This window comes from Trichoderma camerunense (assembly GCF_050948025.1).
Source record: "Trichoderma camerunense strain CBS 138272 chromosome Unknown V8C40scaffold_5, whole genome shotgun sequence".
In the NCBI taxonomy this organism is placed as follows: domain Eukaryota; kingdom Fungi; phylum Ascomycota; class Sordariomycetes; order Hypocreales; family Hypocreaceae; genus Trichoderma; species Trichoderma camerunense.
In genome coordinates this window covers 1,707,485-1,724,877 of record NW_028145365.1, presented here as the reverse complement: position 1 = coordinate 1,724,877, position 17,393 = coordinate 1,707,485, and the positions used below count along the sequence as shown (strand labels likewise).

General features: G+C 51.7%; 6 protein-coding genes across 6 annotated transcripts; 1 reads left to right on the top strand and 5 right to left on the bottom strand.

The window, feature by feature from the left end:
- Positions 1-647: 647 nt before the first annotated feature.
- V8C40DRAFT_180856 (uncharacterized protein) lies at positions 648-3,616 on the bottom strand. The gene is made up of 3 exons (XM_083211723.1): positions 2,067-3,616; positions 1,617-1,999; positions 648-1,532 (listed from the first exon to the last, which is right to left on the bottom strand). The coding sequence occupies exons 1-3, from the start codon at positions 3,178-3,180 to the stop codon at positions 786-788; spliced, it is 2,244 nt and encodes a 747-aa protein (XP_083075792.1). The 5' UTR covers positions 3,181-3,616; the 3' UTR covers positions 648-785.
- Positions 3,617-6,456: 2,840 nt separating this feature from the next.
- On the bottom strand, positions 6,457-8,574 carry V8C40DRAFT_239785 (CRAL-TRIO domain-containing protein). The gene is made up of 2 exons (XM_083214686.1): positions 7,651-8,574; positions 6,457-7,578 (listed from the first exon to the last, which is right to left on the bottom strand). The coding sequence occupies exons 1-2, from the start codon at positions 8,088-8,090 to the stop codon at positions 6,750-6,752; spliced, it is 1,269 nt and encodes a 422-aa protein (XP_083075791.1). The 5' UTR covers positions 8,091-8,574; the 3' UTR covers positions 6,457-6,749.
- Positions 8,575-9,752: 1,178 nt separating this feature from the next.
- V8C40DRAFT_239784 (uncharacterized protein) lies at positions 9,753-11,087 on the bottom strand. The gene is made up of 3 exons (XM_083214685.1): positions 10,802-11,087; positions 10,282-10,668; positions 9,753-10,199 (listed from the first exon to the last, which is right to left on the bottom strand). The coding sequence occupies exons 1-3, from the start codon at positions 11,060-11,062 to the stop codon at positions 9,963-9,965; spliced, it is 885 nt and encodes a 294-aa protein (XP_083075790.1). The 5' UTR covers positions 11,063-11,087; the 3' UTR covers positions 9,753-9,962.
- V8C40DRAFT_180755 (uncharacterized protein) lies at positions 10,940-12,109 on the bottom strand. Its single transcript, XM_083211721.1, has one exon. The coding sequence runs from the start codon at positions 11,860-11,862 to the stop codon at positions 11,188-11,190; it is 675 nt and encodes a 224-aa protein (XP_083075789.1). The 5' UTR covers positions 11,863-12,109; the 3' UTR covers positions 10,940-11,187.
- Positions 12,110-13,431: 1,322 nt separating this feature from the next.
- On the bottom strand, positions 13,432-14,756 carry V8C40DRAFT_239775 (actin-related protein 2/3 complex subunit 4 family protein). The gene is made up of 5 exons (XM_083214684.1): positions 14,561-14,756; positions 14,118-14,444; positions 13,859-13,984; positions 13,755-13,799; positions 13,432-13,678 (listed from the first exon to the last, which is right to left on the bottom strand). Exons 1-5 carry the CDS (start codon positions 14,561-14,563, stop codon positions 13,670-13,672), a joined length of 510 nt encoding a protein of 169 aa, XP_083075788.1. The 5' UTR covers positions 14,564-14,756; the 3' UTR covers positions 13,432-13,669.
- Positions 14,757-14,960: 204 nt separating this feature from the next.
- On the top strand, positions 14,961-17,305 carry V8C40DRAFT_239774 (ubiquitin-specific protease UBP6). Its single transcript, XM_083214683.1, has 2 exons — positions 14,961-15,215; positions 15,351-17,305. Exons 1-2 carry the CDS (start codon positions 15,200-15,202, stop codon positions 17,015-17,017), a joined length of 1,683 nt encoding a protein of 560 aa, XP_083075787.1. The 5' UTR covers positions 14,961-15,199; the 3' UTR covers positions 17,018-17,305.
- The last annotated feature ends 88 nt before the right edge of the window (positions 17,306-17,393 follow it).

Here is a 17,393-nt window from a genome sequence, read left to right as displayed (position 1 = left end):
GCGTAGTACATATGTGACCGAGACGTCCGGATACTTCGCTCTGGTATGAATTCGGATGCTCAATAGCCATTTCTCTTAGTTCCAGCGCGGCCATCATAAGTGCTGAGCTACGCAACGATTCAATGATAGCGTGTGAAAGGACGCCTAATGCCCGGGGCTGGATCTTTCTCGCTCAGCCCTGTGTATCTTAAAAGGCACCTTCATCTGGAATCTGGTATTCGCGTTTGGTCAGCCACAACACTCCCGGCGACCAGCTACATTGTTCCATGCTGGACAATGTGAAGCATCGAGAACTTGAATGGTTACATTTGCTCACGGACTTCAAGGATAATACCCGAATCATCAACTCTCATTATCGCCTAAACCATATGTTTGCCGTCCCCAACTCCAAAACTGTACTACATAAAAACACTTGTAAGCAAACCGTTTTTGCAACTCGTTCCCCCCCTGCCTTCGCCCAAGAAATAAATCCTTCACCAGTAAAAAAAAAGTACAGAGAAAGCATATGAAAAACAAGGTAAAATCTATCAAAATAGCCTTATCCTCCAAGAATAATGATAACAAAAGTGTCAACCCAAAGCATAGAAGTCGTTTGCCTGCTGAGAGATGACAATCGGACGTCCCGTATTATCGAAAAAAGAGTCCGGAGCGAAGAGCTGTGGTGAATGAGAGAAGCCGCAGGCAGTGTCTACAACGTACACAGGAAGAGGTTTCGGAAAGCCATGTTGAATCGCGTCGTTCGTCCCAGGGACAACAGGATATGCACACGCAGGCTTAGTGCATGATTAGACAACAGCGGTGATTTCGGCGGCTGCGCTGACGGTGATTGATGCGCTGATTTCCTGCTTCTTCTGTTGACGCTTGGCTTTTACCGGGCTCTTGATCTTGATGCTGACTTTGGAATATGCCCTCTTGGCAGTCTTTGTTGAGTTGATGGCCTTTTTGGGCTTTGTACCCTTGGCAGGCTTGGTTTTCACCACTTTGATGGGTTTGAGAGTCTTGAGAGGCTTCAACCCCTTGACGGGCTTCAAGGTTTTGTTGGCCTTGAGCGCCTTGATGGGGTGCAATGCCTTGACAGCCTTGAGAGTTCGGATGGGCTTGGGTTTGGGCTGCATCTTGCGCTTCTTGGAACCAGGCTCCACGTTCTCCTCGTTTCCAGTCAGCTCGTTGAGCTTTCTCTTTCCTCCCTTGCCCTTGCCCTTGCCTCTGCCCTTGGTGGCAACCTTGATATTCTCCTTGATGGGCTTGATTCCCTTGGGCTTGGGCCCTAGCACGCCTCGGCAGTTGGGCTGTCCACAGAGACACTTTTGGACATTTTTGGCCGAAAAGGGGTCAAAGTTGTAGTCATATGTGAGCTCCTCGCCCGTCATGATTGGCCTGTCACCAGCAAAGAGAGCCATTCTGGGCTGCCCTGAGACGATCCATTTGATCATTCGGCAGTTGGGGTTGCAGCTATGGTTTACAAATCGAGCAATACTGCCCGTGGTGGCATCAATAATCATGTTCTGATCAAAGCTCATTAAGTAATAGCACTACCAAGGAAAAAGAAGGTGTGTTAGCCTCATGATACAACGCTCCGGGGAAGCACGTGCTGCTTGGTTCCGGTGTCTGCTTACCTCGTTATTCTTATAGATTTCATTCATTCGTCGTTCGCATTCCTCTTCGGTGATGATCTCGCCTGCGTATTCCATGATGATTTGGTGAGGCTCGAAGCAGCGATTGCTGCGGACGCCATAGCCGCGGTCCGACGTCTTGATAACCTCGACACCGACGCGATATTTTCCGCCCTTGGCTCGCCGGGCCGTCAAGTCGGCAAAGGCACGGTTCGTGCATTTGGCCTTGCCAATGTTGCAATTTGTGTCGTCGCATTCGTAGAGCATGATTCGGTTCTGACACGTCTCGGCACAGCCATCCTCTGGCTTGCACACACACTTGGACTGATAATCGAGAATGTGTGGCATCTTTTTCCAGACTTCTTTAGATTCGCCAATGAATCGGTCTAGAGGCGCATGATAGTTAGCAGGGGGCTCGCGTGGGCGTGATTTATCTGTAGATATAGCACATACTCTTGGTCATCTTCTTCCACTCATCCGGCTTGGGCTGTCCGGGCGGTAGCGGATTGCAGACGTGGAATGGCAGCTTGAAATCGCGACCAGCCAACAAGGTTCGAAAGCCCGTAAAGATGGGCGCGGGCATGACCTTGTTCTCCTTGCGGGGCATGAGCTCAGGCAGTTGCGCCAGCTGCTTCTTCTCGTTTGCTGTCAGGCCTCGAGTAATGTCCTGTGTCACTTCTTGTCCTGAATAGAGACCCTTGGAGAGGTACTTTTTGACCCTCCGCTTCTTGAACTGGGCGACGGGCTCCTCCGATTCCTCCTTGACCTGGATCTCGGCCGCCACTTCGACCTTTGCCCTCTTGCGCGCACGCTGGCGCTCTGCGGCCTGGCTGGGGTCGACATATTTGCCATTGGACCAGACGCTGTGAATGACGGGGTTTTCGTCAATGTGGTTGAACTCCTTTGTGTCCTGCAAGCGCCGCAGCTCGCGGGACAGTTTGACCGGCTTACCAACAACCTTGTTATTGCGCCCGCGCTTGGCAGCAGAGAGCTTGGCGGTAATGGACGATACCGGCGTCGCACCGGCACTCGCGGCGCCATTTGGGCCGGCGAGACGCGCCACTGATCGCAGCGAGCGTGGCGATGGTCGCGCCAGGCGTTGCGCGCGCGGTGTACTGCGTTTGCTGGGAGAAGTCTCGAGATTCAACGCGTCAATGTTGGTAGACGCTGGGTCCAGCGCACCGACATCGGCGTCGCCAGGCGTCACAGTGCTGCCTGCAATGGTCCGGCGCCTGCGAGTGGCCACGATGTCGCCTTTGGCACGGCGTTTGCCATGCGCGCTGGTGCCGCTGAGCTTGGCCAGGTTGTAGACGGGCAGGCTTGCTCGTGCCCTCTGAGGCCGGCGCGGCGATGGCACGTCGGACACGGGCAGAGCGGGAGCGACCGCGACGACGGTCGAGTCGTCAATCACGGTGATGACATCGTGTTTCGAGGCGTCCGAGTGTAGACTGTCGCTGTCGGTGACGGTCGTGGGGGGAGTCGAGCTCGACGACGCGAGATTGGACGAGTCGTCGGTCGAGGCAGAGATCGAGTCGCCGCTTTCGATGGCAGCAAACAGGGACAGCATGGCTGCGAATTGCGTTATAGCGGCAACAGGGGTGCGGTCATGAAGCAGCAGAAAAGAGGCAAGCAAACAAACAAACACGGCCTGGTGAAAGAGGCGAGACAAGAAGCGGAATAAAGGCTAAACAAGCAGCCGAAGAGGGAACAAAGAAAGATGCCAGGAAAAAAAAATTAAACTGCTCAAATGGTAATAATAACGAGAATCAGCCAGCACGGCCCAGCTGGGAGAAAAGTTTCAAAAAAGGAAGCGGGAAAAGGGAAAAGTCGCAGGTTTGCTGGCAAGTCGTCGTTAGTCGGCAAAGTTGACAAAAACGCGGGTGCACGCGTGAGCTAAGCAGGACGCAGATAAGCAAGCGGATAGGCGGGTAAGAGGAGGAAGAGGCGAAGGGCGGCCACGGTATAAATAAATAGAGGAGCCTTCTCCCCGACTAAGAGACAAGCTCGGCGTTTTTATGATGGAGTCAGGGTCAGTCCACACTCGCTGGTATGGAGCTGGAGCTGCAGTATTTGTATTGTATATAACAAGATATACGAAGTACACAGATGGTACCTTGAGGGTTATGTTGTGTTAAGTGTGAGTGTTGGATGCCCACAAGTTGCGCGCGTTGATATGGCGTCTGTGCATGTATTGTAGTATTGGTACTCGGTATATCCCGGAGAATGGCTGTGATTATGAGTACGGGGAGTAAGGTAGTCGCCGCAATGCGATTGTGCGTGCTTTTGTGCCTTTGCTCCGGTAAATGGCACCAGACTTGCCCTTGGACAGACCAGACCGGGGATGGCGTCTTCTTGATTTGATAGGTGAAGTGAGCGGCGAAGCCACTTATTGACAACCCGCCTTTTTGCTCAGTCAGATACCGTAGCCAAGCCGAGGCCTTTTCGCCGGCCTTTTGGATCAGGGGTTGATTTGGAAAACGAGGAGCCACAACTGAGGGCGGAAAAGAAAAAGGAAAAAGCGATGAGGCAATACGATCCCAGCTGAAAGTAGAGTCTTTGAGTGGTGAATGGTGGTGAGTGTGTGGGTGAGTGGCAAGAGATGAGAAGTACGAGGTGAGAGTGTGGAGAGTGGAGGAGGATCGGAGCTGACTGAGATGAGGGTGTCACTGACAAAGTGGATTGAGGCTAAACAAGTGAAGAGAATGTGAGGATGTCTCTGGCAATGTCCGATTCTGGTGATGTTGCGTCTTGTCCGTCTCTCTCTCTCCCGTATTCTCGCTGGTTCCGGCGCACACTCGCAGTCTCAGAGGAGTTGAAATTTTGCTTCAACACAAAGAGACTTTGTCTTCTGTGGTTTTGCCCTCCGGTTGCGGCTCTCCTTTTACTTGCCGCCGAGGAGTGTGTTGTAAGCAAGGTTGCGAAATTTCAGGATACACTACCACAGGAAGAAGAGGGGGGGGAAGTAAAAGGGAGTTAAGTAGCCCGGGGGGATGGAAGAACCAAGCAAAAAAGCAAAAAAGAGGCGCAAGTGAAAAAAAAAAAAAAATTGGCAACTTAACCAGCGGCTGAAGTGAGCGTGAGGCGCCCGAGCTAAATAAAATTCATTGCGCAGGCATTGCGTTATCCGAAACAACAAGAAGATGGGCTTTGGTCTATCTTGCCGAATCCTCCCTTTTTGCTTCTTAGGACAAAGTCCTGGCCTGGCCTGGTCTGGCCCTGTCTTGTCTTACTCCGCACCTTGGTGATGTTGCCCGTGATATTGTCTCTCCCTGCTTGATCCAAGTCGCCGGAGGGCCTCAACGCAGGCCGATGCGACGGTCAAGGTATCATATATTACGTATATATTGCGCGTGAGAGCTGGCAACCCTGTCACGGCCAAGCGAGTATAAAAAGCAAAACCACCCGAGGAGTGTCGGTTGGTGAGTTTGTGATATGCTACCGCCGTAGGCGCCATCTCCCAAATGTCTGAGATAACTGCTTGATACCTGACCGTGTGGTTGTCCATCAGCTTCTTCCATACCGCCATTCATTTTGCACCTTCATCCATGGTCAGATTGGTTTGTGGTTGTTGAAATATCCATGCTCTCCTCCTCCACCGCTGCGTGGTAGCAACATATCACTCCTCCTTCACACTCGGAGCATCAGGTCAGATATTCTCAACAACGACAAAACACAAAGCACCAAATCTTTATCTACGCGTATACCTGCGTATTCATACGGCCGCCTCACCGGTTCGGGAGTGCAGGGTTCTCAGCCTCAGCCTGAGTCAATGTCTCTCATGCCAATCTCCTCCGTTCTAAAATGGCTTGTACCACTGCCATCACCGCAATGGTGTTTAGCGCAATCACCATAATCGGCTGGCTCGGACAAGAAAGTGCCAAATCAGAAGCCTAAACTCAACTAATTATCAAAGACTGACCTCCATAATAACCACGGATAACTTTTTGTAAAATTTAGCTGCTTGCCTTGTTCCCTACAGACCCAGTTGTGGTGAGATAAATAATGGTGTTGCGGTGAGACATACATTGCAGCATATATTATCGGGTTAAAAAAGCAGTAACTCGCCGGTATCAGCCCATGTTAAATGACCAAAAAAATTTCACCAAGCTTCCACCCATCCTATCGGTCTGTGTCACCCCTCATTTATCATCATGTCCGTTATTTGGAACATCATAACGTCTGGGGGGGTGAATTATGCACCAAGATGTTGGCATATAGAGCCGACCTGGATGACCATGGTGGTGGAACTAGCCTCTAGAATTGTAAGGTGCGGATCAAACTGCCTCTTGAGTACATCTTCAAATCATAAAAGAGGGGAAACAAAAAGTTCATGGCAAAAGCACAATGCCATGCTACTATTGAGGAAACTACAGTCACCGGAGAGATAGGACCGATTCAGTTCATGTGGGAAAGGCAAAATGACTCTGTATTTAGCCAAGATATAAGCATGGCAAGGCACAGTGGCAAAGAGAGTTTGCTGTCACCACGATCGCCTTTTGAATACCACCATATGATTCAATAAAAGATGCATCTTCTACTCCGGTAATGCCAACTCTATTGCCCGTGGGTGGTGAGACTGGCCTATCCAGCATATCGACTCACTAGCTAGCTACTCAAGAATAAGAGAGAGCACGATAACCAGCATCTGTCACAATAGTTAAGTTCAACCGAAGTTCAACGTGGCAAGCAGTCAGTGAGATACTCTTCTTTATTCCGCGGAATTTATTACTGCATCACTCACACGGCCATCATGAGACCTACTATATGGTATTGTGGTGGGCATCAGCAAAAGGACAATGTGCCGGATCATCCTGGCAAGAGTCGACAAAAAGGTGTCGAAGCATTAAAACAGTCTTGTATATATTTCAGAAAACGTCCGTCGTAGATTAGCAGACGTTTTATCTATTAATTGCCAAAAGGGCAAACATCTAGGGGGAATCTAATGCACAGCATTCTTTGCACATGATATAAGGGTATTATGGGTATGAATGAAGCGTGGCAGCGGTAAGGCATACCGGAGGCCTGCGCTCATCAAGACAACAGCATCAAAAAAGAGATAAAGAAAAACTTTCGTTTCCTCCCAATTGCAAGCGGATCACTGTCGCGAGTCAACGAGACATAGGCCTGAATGCTCCCTTAAGCCGACTTCTCCGGCTGCGCGGTCTCAGCGGTCTCAGTTTCCTTAGGCGCAGCCTCAGCCTCCTTCGGGGCACCATCAGCAGCGACGGGGATTTCCTCAGGCTTCTTTTCCTCAGTCTCTTGCTTGGCCTCCTCATCTGCAGGAGCCTTGGCCTCCTCAGCCTTGGCCTCCGGCTCCACAGGGGCAGGGACTTCCTCCTTCTTAGCTTCCACTGGGGCTTCCTCTTTCTTGGCCTCCGCAGGGGCTTCCTCTTCCTTGGGCCTCACAGGAAGGTCCAGGGTCTGAGGTTCCGCGACTGCAGTCTCAGTTGCTTGTGCGGGGGCCTCAACAGGAGCGGCAACGGCCTCTGACTTGGGCTCTACAGGGGCCTCCACCTTTGCTGTCTCAGTAGCATCAACAAGCGTCACCGTCAGTCCTTCTTGAACGGGGGAGCCGCTGCCTCCGTACTCCTGGGGCAATGAGGGTGCAATGCTCTTCAGCTCCGTAGATAGAGTAGTGCCGGATGTCATGGGGTGGAACTTCTTCAAAGTTGCTGGCGCAAGGAAAAGCTTCATGGCTCCGAACATCCAACCCATAATGGCAGGCACGTTGACAAAGTACTTGTGCGCCAGCAGTTCTGGGTAGGCCATGGAGAAGACGGAGATGGTCTCCTTGCTGGCAGCCTTGACAGCGGGGTCCATGCGGAAGAAGCTGACTGATCGGTAGTCGTGCACCTGAAGCATCTGATGCTTGTCAGTGCCATCCTCTGGGAGGGGCTCCGTGATGTCGTTGAGATGAAGCTGCTGCACGCCCAATTCCATGAGAGCAGCGCGCCACTTGATGAACCTACAAGCGTCGACATGAATTAGAAAGTTTCTCTAATTGGGTGTTCAACTTCCTCTTTGGTAAGGCACTTACTCGGTGACGTCGCCAAAGGTGGCCTTGTTGTCCTTGACGGAGCCATAAATGTTCCAAGTAATGACGGTGTTGTTGCCGGTCTCATCCTTGTGGTTCGTCACAAAGCCGAGGCCGCCAAACTTGTCCTTGTTGAAAGCCTCGCTCACGAGCTTTGTCGGCTGCCACTTCTCTCGCCAAACCAGGGCAGCGGCAAGCTGCTTCTCAGCACCAGCCAAATCGCCATTGTTGGCGCGCAGGAACTTCTGGAGAACGACCTGAGTCGGAGCGTGGCTGGCATCGGTCGAAAGCTCGACACCCCACATCTCGCTGTGAGCTGACTCCTTGATGATGTCGGCCAGACGCGCCGTGAACTTGGCAAGGGGAGTCTCTGGCGCCAAAGCTGGCGCCTCGGCCTGTTCAACCTTTTCAGGGGTGGCGGCGGGCACGTTTTCCGTAGACATGATGGTGGCTGAATCAACGACGAATGAATGGTTTGGATGGATGGTTGGTTGGTTGGCAGTGCCAAAGAAAAAGTAGAGGTCAAAAATTCTCAAGGGGAGAGAAAGGGTTGGCGTTGTTGTTTAGCACAGGCCAGGGCACTACAGGCACGGCAGCAGCAAAAAAAAATACGTAGAAGCCCGCTGGGGGTTCGGCTATTGCTTGCTATCAATTAGTAGCCTGGGCAGTGACGACTGTAGCAACGGAGTAGTACAGTACAAAGTGTGTACCAAAATATTACAAGATGATAAGCTGCAATTGATACTGCACAACAGCAACAGATATGAGTGGGAAGAGAATTGGAAATCGAGGGAAGAAGTGTAAATACTAGTAGATATACTGGATGGGTACGATGATATCGTATGTACGAAGTAGAGAGGGGTAATAAAAAGGAGTCGCTTCACGTTATGTGTTGCTCTTTTCGAGGGTCGGCAAAGAACGGAGCAGCATGTATTTACAGGCAGGCCCTTTATTTTTGGAGGTGAGCCCAAGCTGGTAATTTAGACGAAACCACGGCGTACCTTGTACTTTGTAAGGCGCCGGCTACCCAAGGTATCAGATGGTATTTTGCTCGTACATACCTCGGACTACGAGGTACATGCCTCCGTGATTTCACTAACACGACACGACAAGACAGGCAAGGTACCGTAGCGGTAGTACCGATAAAATTGCGACGTGGTAAGCTGGTACTCTGTGCCAGTGACGGCAGAGCCAGTCAAAGCTCACCAAAAAGCCCAGGTACCTGACAGGCAAGCCCTGTTGGTCGTCCGGATCGATGTTGTTTAATTTCGTCTTCAGGCGCCAAATAACCATCACGCAATGGACGACTACGGAGAGACTTGGGAGGCGGATTAACCACTGCCGAAGCCGTCTCAGGTACAGCTACACAGGTAGGCCTCTTACTAATGTGCTCAAGCACGAGGAAGGTGTGCCCATTCGGTTATATGACCAAGTCTTGGCCGACATCATGCCACGCGGGAGTCATCAGCGCTCGTCAACGACAATGGGGAAGAAGTACCTCTAATTTCATGTTACCTGTACCCAACCCTAGAAGTCTGCTTTAGGTACCATGGCACAGGTAGCACCCAGTAGGCAAGAGAGCCCTGACTGTAGAGACCGACTTTGGCACCTGCCGCGATACTCATACCTGCCTGGCATATTGTGATCTAATATAGATGTAACCAACGTTTGGCTTGGACGACAATTTGTCTTCCTCACATCACCATTGCCGTCTTTTCGCTTACAAACATCCGGGATTTCCCATCGCTTACTGCTCCTTTTTACGCGTGACTTGTCAAATACCGTTCAAATTCCTATTTATGGACTGTCTGATCCTTGTGTTCCCATTTCGCCTGACGGACGGTCTAGCTTCGCGGGGTTGACTCGAGATGAATGCAAATCATCATCCCGCCTGCGTACCACCGACATCATTCACCACCTTGTTTACCAACCGACAACTAGCTTCCTCAACCCATAGCAAACGCAATAATTCGAGCCGTGTAAGCCGCCAATGAATCGATTCTCCGGCCGTTAGCCATCCACTTTGCGAAAAACACAGCCTTGCCCACCACCGTCTTGTGCATACTACTGCTCGCCCAGTTTCTACCACGGTAGAGCGTCCCTTGCCCAACTCGGTGCCCAATGAAGACGAAAGGCAAAAGCACCCGGTGCTAGGAAAGAAAAGAAAAGAAAAAAAGAGAAGAAAAGAAGATGCCAACCGCCTTGAGCACGGTGCCTTCTTGCCGCACTACTTCAGCCCGCGTACGATAATCAAACGCCAAAATGTTGGCCCGTTCGAGAAGGTTATCGTCCTTTTTCACAACAACCATACTGCGTTAGACTTGGGTAAAGGCACGCATAAGGATACGCTCCACAGCCGAAAACTCCATGTGAGCCGCCTGCGCCAACGTCATGTCATCGAACTGCGGCCCCATATTGTATCCTACTTCGGCCCAGAAATAGCCCCAGTACATGTCTGTCTGCTCGGCACGCTCTTGAAGCCCGGTACGATCGCGGAGAGGCAGGGCGAGAATATCCTTGTGAGTTTGCTCACGAATGATCGCAACATACCACTGTTATGACAGACAAAAACACGTCATTAGTTTACACGAGGAAACCCAGGGCTTAAAGTATGCTCGGACACGGCAAACTTACCTCGACAATATCCAGAGGGAAACCAGGTTTTGGGCCAATGGCATACTGATGACGCCAACGGTCCGCGAAACGTGGCAGCTGATAGTACTCTTGATCCAGCGCTTGCATGTTAGTGATCCAGGCGATGCCGTCCTTCATGCATGGCGTGAAGCCAGGGCAAAGCATGGCTGCTTGAACAAGGCGCCGGAGCAAGAAGGGGGTCAAGTGCGCGGCATCTTCCTGGAAAAGAATGCTCCGAGTAAGTTGACGAATAAGCGCCAGGGTAGCCTGGTAGATGGCCTCTCGTTCTTTGATCGTTACGCAATCGGTGAGGAACCACGGAAACTTCTTGATGGTGCTGATCAAGCACTCATAAGGGCGCTGCGGACAATCCCTAGAAAAGGGAGACTTTTGTTCATCCAGACATGTTAGCATACTTTTCTCAAAGGTGAGGAAAGGGGCCGTCTAGGACGGAACAAGAAAAGAAGCAGGGTAAAAAACAAAGGATCGTGAGGGGCAGTACAAAACTATGGCCACGTACTCGATGAGGCACCTCGACGTGTTTGACCAGCATAATCATCTCCTCCTCGGAGATGAAGCCCTTGAAGTTGTCCCAAGGGCAGGTGGGATTAAAAGGCATAATCTCGGGGGTGACACCATTCCAAAAGACACCGCGAGCGATTGGGAAGAGATCCCGCATGAGGTTGGCCTGAGAGGTCACCTCCACTTCGATGGGACGATCGCCCAGGCGACTGAATCGGCCGGCGACGACATTGGCTTGGTGTCTCTCGACCGCCCTCATCGCATCTTCAAGAGACACAAATTCGACATAGGCGTCCATGGTCTTGCTCGTCACCTTGTCCATGATGATGTGCACACCTTCGTCCGTGTCGTTCAAGACCTTGGAGTTGCGGCCGAGGAAAGCAATCACTTCGGCACGAGTAGAGGAAAACGGAATCTATGCAGCAAGATTAGCAAATAACTTTTGTTGACGAGTTTGCAAAGGGCGGGAGCAGAGTCGTTACTCACGTTTCTCAGCTTGATAATGCCCCAGTTCATCGGCTTTGCCAATCTGGCCGACTCGATAAAGGGGAAGTTGGATGGATCCATGGCATCGGCCAGAGTTGGAAGCCCCGTAGCTGTATTGATCAGCTGGAGAAGCTTGTTGGAGGCCGGCGCCTGCATCATCGGGGCGTGATTCGAGCAATCAGGCGGGATCTCGGACAGCTCAGTTGTTTCACTGAGACGCACGCCAAAAGGCCTGACAATCTGGCGCACAATTCGGGCTTCTCGGTCGCTATCATGCTCGGGAGCTTCAGCAACAGCAAGCCCAAGATCAAATCTGGGGGGAGGCTGCATCATGATGGGATTGATCGAAGCAGGCAATCCGGCTGTTCGGGGAGCGTAGTTGCGTGGTTCGCTGGCGACCGTCGACATGCCCGGGCTGAAATAACCTCGGACAGGAGCACCAGAGCGACGCTGGGGCGGAGTCACGTCGGACGAGGGGCTGGAAAACACTTCGCCAGGTTGAAGAGAGTTGAGAGACTGGCTGTGCGGAATGAATGATGGACGAACATGTTGCTCAAAACCAGTGTCAGCCATTCTCTGAAGGCTTGTGCGATGGTCACTGCCCGCCTCTTGATAGAAGCCAGCAGTCGAGGCATGGGGTGGAGTCTGCACTTGGAGAAAGTCTGGATATTGAATATCTGGGTTCTCTACAGCGACAGACTCGAACCCGCCTTGGTACTGCGCCAACTGCTGGGCTTCATTGAGATTTCCATTATCTGGGACGCCTTCCTAAGGCATACCCACATTTGGGTCCTCATCGTGGGTTTGAGTGTGAGCCAAAGCAAACGAAACCATGTCAAATTGATTGTGAGCCTGACCCGGAGCCTGATGTCGAACCTGGCTCTGGGCCTGGCTTTCGATCTGAACTTGGCTCCGATTCTGCAGAGCGTTCGGAACGCGGTAACCAGGAGGATATCCAACTACAAGAGGACGAGTGTCATCCCTCTGCCTAACCTGATATTGACATATGTGAGTACGGCTACATCAAAAGCAAGGGAACAAATGAAGGGCAAAAGAAGAAGAAGGAATCAAAGGCGACAGCGGGAGCGACATTTGCTTACCTGTGCCGATGCAGATGGAACCCAAATACTGGCGGATGGGTTAAACGAGCTGCGCTGAGTACCACCTGGGCAGCGTGGCTCCTGGTCGCTGCCACTGGCTGCATTTTGAGCATTGCGGCTAGACGGACTGCCGTCAGAAGAGGTGTTGGGGGCAACTTGACCATTCTCTCCATCTGCAAAAGGCGACGGATGAGTCGTCGCCGACACGGGTTCAATGAAGGGCGCTTCGCTAAAGCTTATGCCCTGAACAGTTCTCGGGCGACTCGAAGCCATCCTGACAGCGTCGGTCTATTGAAAAATTAGCAAATTGCCAGAAATTTGTGTTGCAAGTGAGCAACTGTTCAGGATGAGAATTCGCAGGGAACGAAGCTAAGGAAGACACATATACGGGGGTAATGACGAGCACAGAAAGATGGTGGTTGGGAACTGAGCAGGGCCGATGCAGAGGGTTCGCAAAACCAACAATGGAACACAATAGCAGCGACATGCTACTCAGAAGGGGAAAAACTGGCAGATTGCCGATTTACAATGCACAAAGCAGCTGGGGGCACGACATACCTTTTCCGTTTTGCAACGTTGCTGGTTAAAGAGGCTGCGTGAAGCTCTTCAGAAATCAAGAGGTGGTGTTGGTGAAGGGGCCAGAAGAAGAGGGAGGGTGGAGGGAGATGAGAAATTCACAAGAGGTCTCCCAAACAATGAGTTAGCGGGGCAACAGTGAGAACAAAATCGCAGGCTGTTGCTTTGGCGGTCTTTGCCAGCTGTTGAATCTGAGGCTGGCAGGCGAAGCGTTGCTACCGGACCGACAAGGTGGCCTGCCAGATCTCCCTGCTGCTCGGGAGCGAAGACACCTTACTGGCAGTTGTTGAGGGCCTATGAATGATGAGAAAAATGCAGAAGAGTAAAGGGATAGATGGTTGTTACTTTTAGAGGCAAATATGGATGGGGGTATCGCAAATCCAGGTCTTTTGTAGTAAGACGAGGCTATTTGCGACATGTGAGCTTGCCTGCCGAACAGAGGGTGAAGATGAATCTTGACCAAAGCGTTCCTTTGAACAACACGCCATTGCTGAGTAGATAAAAGATTTGTTTATTTAGACTACCAAAATCCTTCACCACCTTCATCAAGAGAGACGAAGAAGCCAGTATATCACGGAAGCATGGGAATCCCACTCGAGCCTAATGTATTTGACAGATGTCTGAACCGGGATTAGAGTACAAAATTTCGCTTTGGCCAGGTCGTTGAGAGTCCTATTTCATGGATACATAATGTTTAACGCAGTTTAATCAAACTAACATGTCGGTGATCAGCTGTATAATTCTTGGGCACGAAAAAGGGGGAGGGGGTTTGTGGTGTAGTGCACTCACAGGTGTCAGGAATGACTCGGCGACGAATCGTGCTCTGGCGTTAAGCTGCAAATTATATATGTCAGTTCAAGTCCATCCTATCCACCAGGCGGGAGAGCACATACGAAGAGCTTCATCTCGGAGATCTCCTTATCGACCTCCTCTTGGAACTCAATGATGAAATCGACCAGCTTGTGCTTCAACATCTCCTCCGTGTGGAAGTTTGTTATCAGGAAGGAAATATCATAGCCCTATTTCGGATAATAACGCGTTAGAACAATGCTACAACATCCAGCTTCGAGGGTTACAGCTTCGGGCTTGGAAAGCTCGGATGGATGGTGGTATCGCGAGGACCAAGGGCTCCCCCATCTCAGTGCCACCTACGGGAATTGGTTTTCTTCGCAGAATGAAGAACGCCTCAGCTCTCTGGGTCAGGAAACGGGCAAACTTGTGGACAAGTATGGATTCGATCTCGTCGGCCTGCTTGATCTTGATGCTGATGCGGACGGAGTTGATGCTCGGCTCAATCAGCACCCGCTCGTTCTCGTTACGCGCAATCACGAGCGGCGTGAGGACGACCTCGGGGGAGGTCTGGGCCTCGATCTCGGGGACGTTGTGGCGCTCGGTGGTCTGGGAGGCAAAGTTGGACAGGGTCAGGGCGGCAGTCAAGCTGCTTCGCACGCATTGGAGGTACGGCCGCAGTGATTGAGACTGGATGTATGGCAAGCAGGTCAGCGGTCAGTTTTCCGAGCTCACGGCCTTCCGGAACAAATCCAGTCCAGTCCAGGGGAGAGAGGCAAAGTCTGCAGGGTAGGGCATAGGCGTACCATGACTGCTAAAGGCTGCTGCGTGTCCTGGTTTGGGCCAATGTTGCGCAGGAAGCTATTCGCGGGTTTGGGTTGTGGTCCGGAGCTCCTGGCGACGGAGTACTTTCAATGTTACGTGGACTGGTAACTGGTAGGGGAATCCGCGGGGTTCGGGTCCGCATGTCACTAGCAGGAGGTTGACGTCTGTAGGCGCAAGGTGGGGCTAGTTACAGGTGGTTGATTCCAGTCTTTAGCTGCTGGCTTACTGTACTCCGTCTGTGCTGTACTCTGTAGCTGCACAAGTGCTGGATCCAAGCTTGCGCCACCAGCCACAGCTCGTCTCAAACGGAGCATCACGTGTTGGCTTATTAACTCCCATCGTGCCCAAGCTTCGTTCGGAACCTGCCACATCGCACGCGCCACACCTCCCGCCATCAGGTACCACTGTCGTGACGCAGCGACGGCTCCGCAGTGCTTCTCTTCCCTTCTCTCAGCATCTCTCAGTGTCTCCCGTTCGACTTTGGACACTTGATTCCTGCTTTGTTGCAGGAGTGTTATTCAGGAATTTCATCTTTGCTTGCCATTTTTTTGCTGTCCCTAAAGAAAGAACTCGTCGACTCGAGCTTCAGCTACTGCTGAATCGACCGCCACCTTGCAACGATGGCTTCCATATCTGGTCCGTGATCCCCCACCATCATCATATCGCCTTCTGTTGCCTCCAATGTCTCGCTCCAGAAGTCGTTTCTTTTCCACTCTTTCTGTCCCACGGTTATTATGTACCATAACTAACATGATGTTTGAATTATTTCAGTTGTCGTGAAGCATCAGGGCAAGAAATATGAAGTAGATGTCGATCCTGAATCGACAGGCTTGGACTTCAAGCTCCAGCTCTTCAGCCTTACCAACGTCGAACCCGAACGCCAGAAGATCCTCATCAAGGGTGGCCAGCTCAAAGATGAAGCTGATATGAGCAAAATGAATCTCAAAGCTGGCCAAAACATCATGATGATGGGCACGCCTGGAGGAGGCGCTGGAGACCTGGTTCGCCCAGCAGAGAAGATCAAGTTTGTCGAGGACATGACCGAGGCCGAGCAAGCCCAGCAAGCTGGTGCCACTCCTGCGGGCCTCATCAATCTCGGAAACACATGTTATCTCAACTCGACTCTACAGACGCTGCGTTCCATCCCCGAACTTCAGACGGCCCTGACAACATATAGCCCAGCGGGCATGGCGCAGGCGGACTTGGCTGCCCAGCTCTCCAATCTATACAAGAGCATGGGCAACACGCAAGACTCTATCCAGCCGTTGAGCTTCCTCTCAGCATTGAGGATTGTGTTCCCCCAGTTTGCCGAAAAGTCCAAGAGCGGCCCTGGATATGCCCAGCAAGATGCTGAAGAGGCCTGGTCTCAGATCGTTCAGCAACTGGGTCAAAAAGTCACAATCAAGACGACCCCTGATACACCCAGCATTTCTTTCGTCGAAAAGTACATGGCGGGAGAATTCTCCTCAGTCCTTGAGTGCGATGAGGAGGAGGCCCGAAATGGTGGCGAGCAGTCAATTGCCTCTAGAGATGCCTTTTACAAGCTCGACTGCCACATTGACGCTCAGACAAACCACTTGAGAGATGGTATCTTGGCCGCCTTGAGTGAGAAGCTGGAGAAGAGATCAGAGGTACTCGGCCGAGACGCCACTTACACCAAAAAGTCCAAGATCTCCCGAGCTCCCAAGTACCTCACAGTCCACTTTGTACGCTTCTTCTGGAAAAAGGAAACAAAGAAGAAGGCCAAGATCATGCGCAAGGTTACATTCCCTCAAGAACTAGACATTGTCGAGTTCTGCTCAGACGAGCTCAAAGAGGCCCTGATACCCGTCCGAGACAAAGTCCGTGAGGTTCGGAAAGATGAAGAGGATATTGAACGTGCCCGTAAGCGCCGGAAGAAGACCCACGACAAGGACATGAGTGACGTCCCTGGCGGCGCGGGCCTGCCTTCGGAGAGGGAGCTGAAGCAGCAGAAGGAGAAGGAGGCAAGCAAACCAGGCCAGTCCCAGCAGGCGGCTGATGCCGACACTGTCATGGGTGAAACTTTCAAGACGGATGCCGAAGTTGAGGCGGAGAGCGAAGCTGCTCTTCTTTCCGCCAAGAAGGAGCTCAATGCCCTGATAAATCCCGCTCTGCGTGATGATGACGGTGCCAACCAGTCAGGTCTCTACGAGCTCCGCGGCGTCGTCACCCATCAGGGTGCCAGTGCCGACAGCGGCCACTACACGGCATACGTCAAGAAGACGGGAACTGTTGACCCCAAGACGGGCAAGAAGGAAAAGGAAGATGGCAACTGGTGGTGGTTCAACGACGACAAGGTTTCCGAGGTGACGGTTGACAAGGTTGAAGCCTTGGCTGGTGGTGGCGAGTCCCACTCGGCCTTGATACTCCTCTACAAGGCGATCCCTCTGCCTAGTGCCGAGGGTGTTGAGGAGTAAGTTGGCTAAACCTCCCGTACATCGTTCTCCTCCGCTCTTGTTTTGTCACAGACGGGCAGGAAGGAAAGAGATTTGCAGAATTGGGCGTTTGGGTCAGTTATTACCACTTGGCGGAGATGGGGCGAAGGTCGGATTCTGTCTAGAACTGGTAAAGTTTCTGGTTAAAGACACATACCATAATGTATAGAACAGAATGCTCCATGGACCAGAAAAGACAATTCAAACACAATCGGATTAAAAGTTTTTGTACAAGTCTATGTGGGTATCGTGGTGTTTTTTGTTTCCAAGACCAGTCATCTTCCGTGATTTTCCATCAACCATTGCTTGCGCCAGTGAATTATAACATCAAAAGTCCGCCGCTCTGTGTGGCATAGCA

Coding starts and splice junctions, on each gene's coding strand:
- V8C40DRAFT_180856 (XM_083211723.1), bottom strand. CDS start 3,180: ATGCTGTCCCTGTTTGCTGCCATCGAAAGCGGCGACTCGATCTCTGCC. Junction 2,000..2,066: donor GTGGAAGAAGATGACCAAGA/GTATGTGCTATA, acceptor ATGCGCCTCTAG/ACCGATTCATTGGCGAATCT. Junction 1,533..1,616: donor AAATCTATAAGAATAACGAG/GTAAGCAGACAC, acceptor TTTCCTTGGTAG/TGCTATTACTTAATGAGCTT.
- V8C40DRAFT_239785 (XM_083214686.1), bottom strand. CDS start 8,090: ATGTCTACGGAAAACGTGCCCGCCGCCACCCCTGAAAAGGTTGAACAG. Junction 7,579..7,650: donor ACCTTTGGCGACGTCACCGA/GTAAGTGCCTTA, acceptor CGACGCTTGTAG/GTTCATCAAGTGGCGCGCTG.
- V8C40DRAFT_239784 (XM_083214685.1), bottom strand. CDS start 11,062: ATGAGGGCGGTCGAGAGACACCAAGCCAATGTCGTCGCCGGCCGATTC. Junction 10,669..10,801: donor ACGTCGAGGTGCCTCATCGA/GTACGTGGCCAT, acceptor GATGAACAAAAG/TCTCCCTTTTCTAGGGATTG. Junction 10,200..10,281: donor TCCCTCTGGATATTGTCGAG/GTAAGTTTGCCG, acceptor CTGTCATAACAG/TGGTATGTTGCGATCATTCG.
- V8C40DRAFT_180755 (XM_083211721.1), bottom strand. CDS start 11,862: ATGGCTGACACTGGTTTTGAGCAACATGTTCGTCCATCATTCATTCCG.
- V8C40DRAFT_239775 (XM_083214684.1), bottom strand. Junction 13,985..14,117: donor TGCGAAGAAAACCAATTCCC/GTAGGTGGCACT, acceptor TATCCGAAATAG/GGCTATGATATTTCCTTCCT. Junction 13,800..13,858: donor TCTCCGAGATGAAGCTCTTC/GTATGTGCTCTC, acceptor TATAATTTGCAG/CTTAACGCCAGAGCACGATT.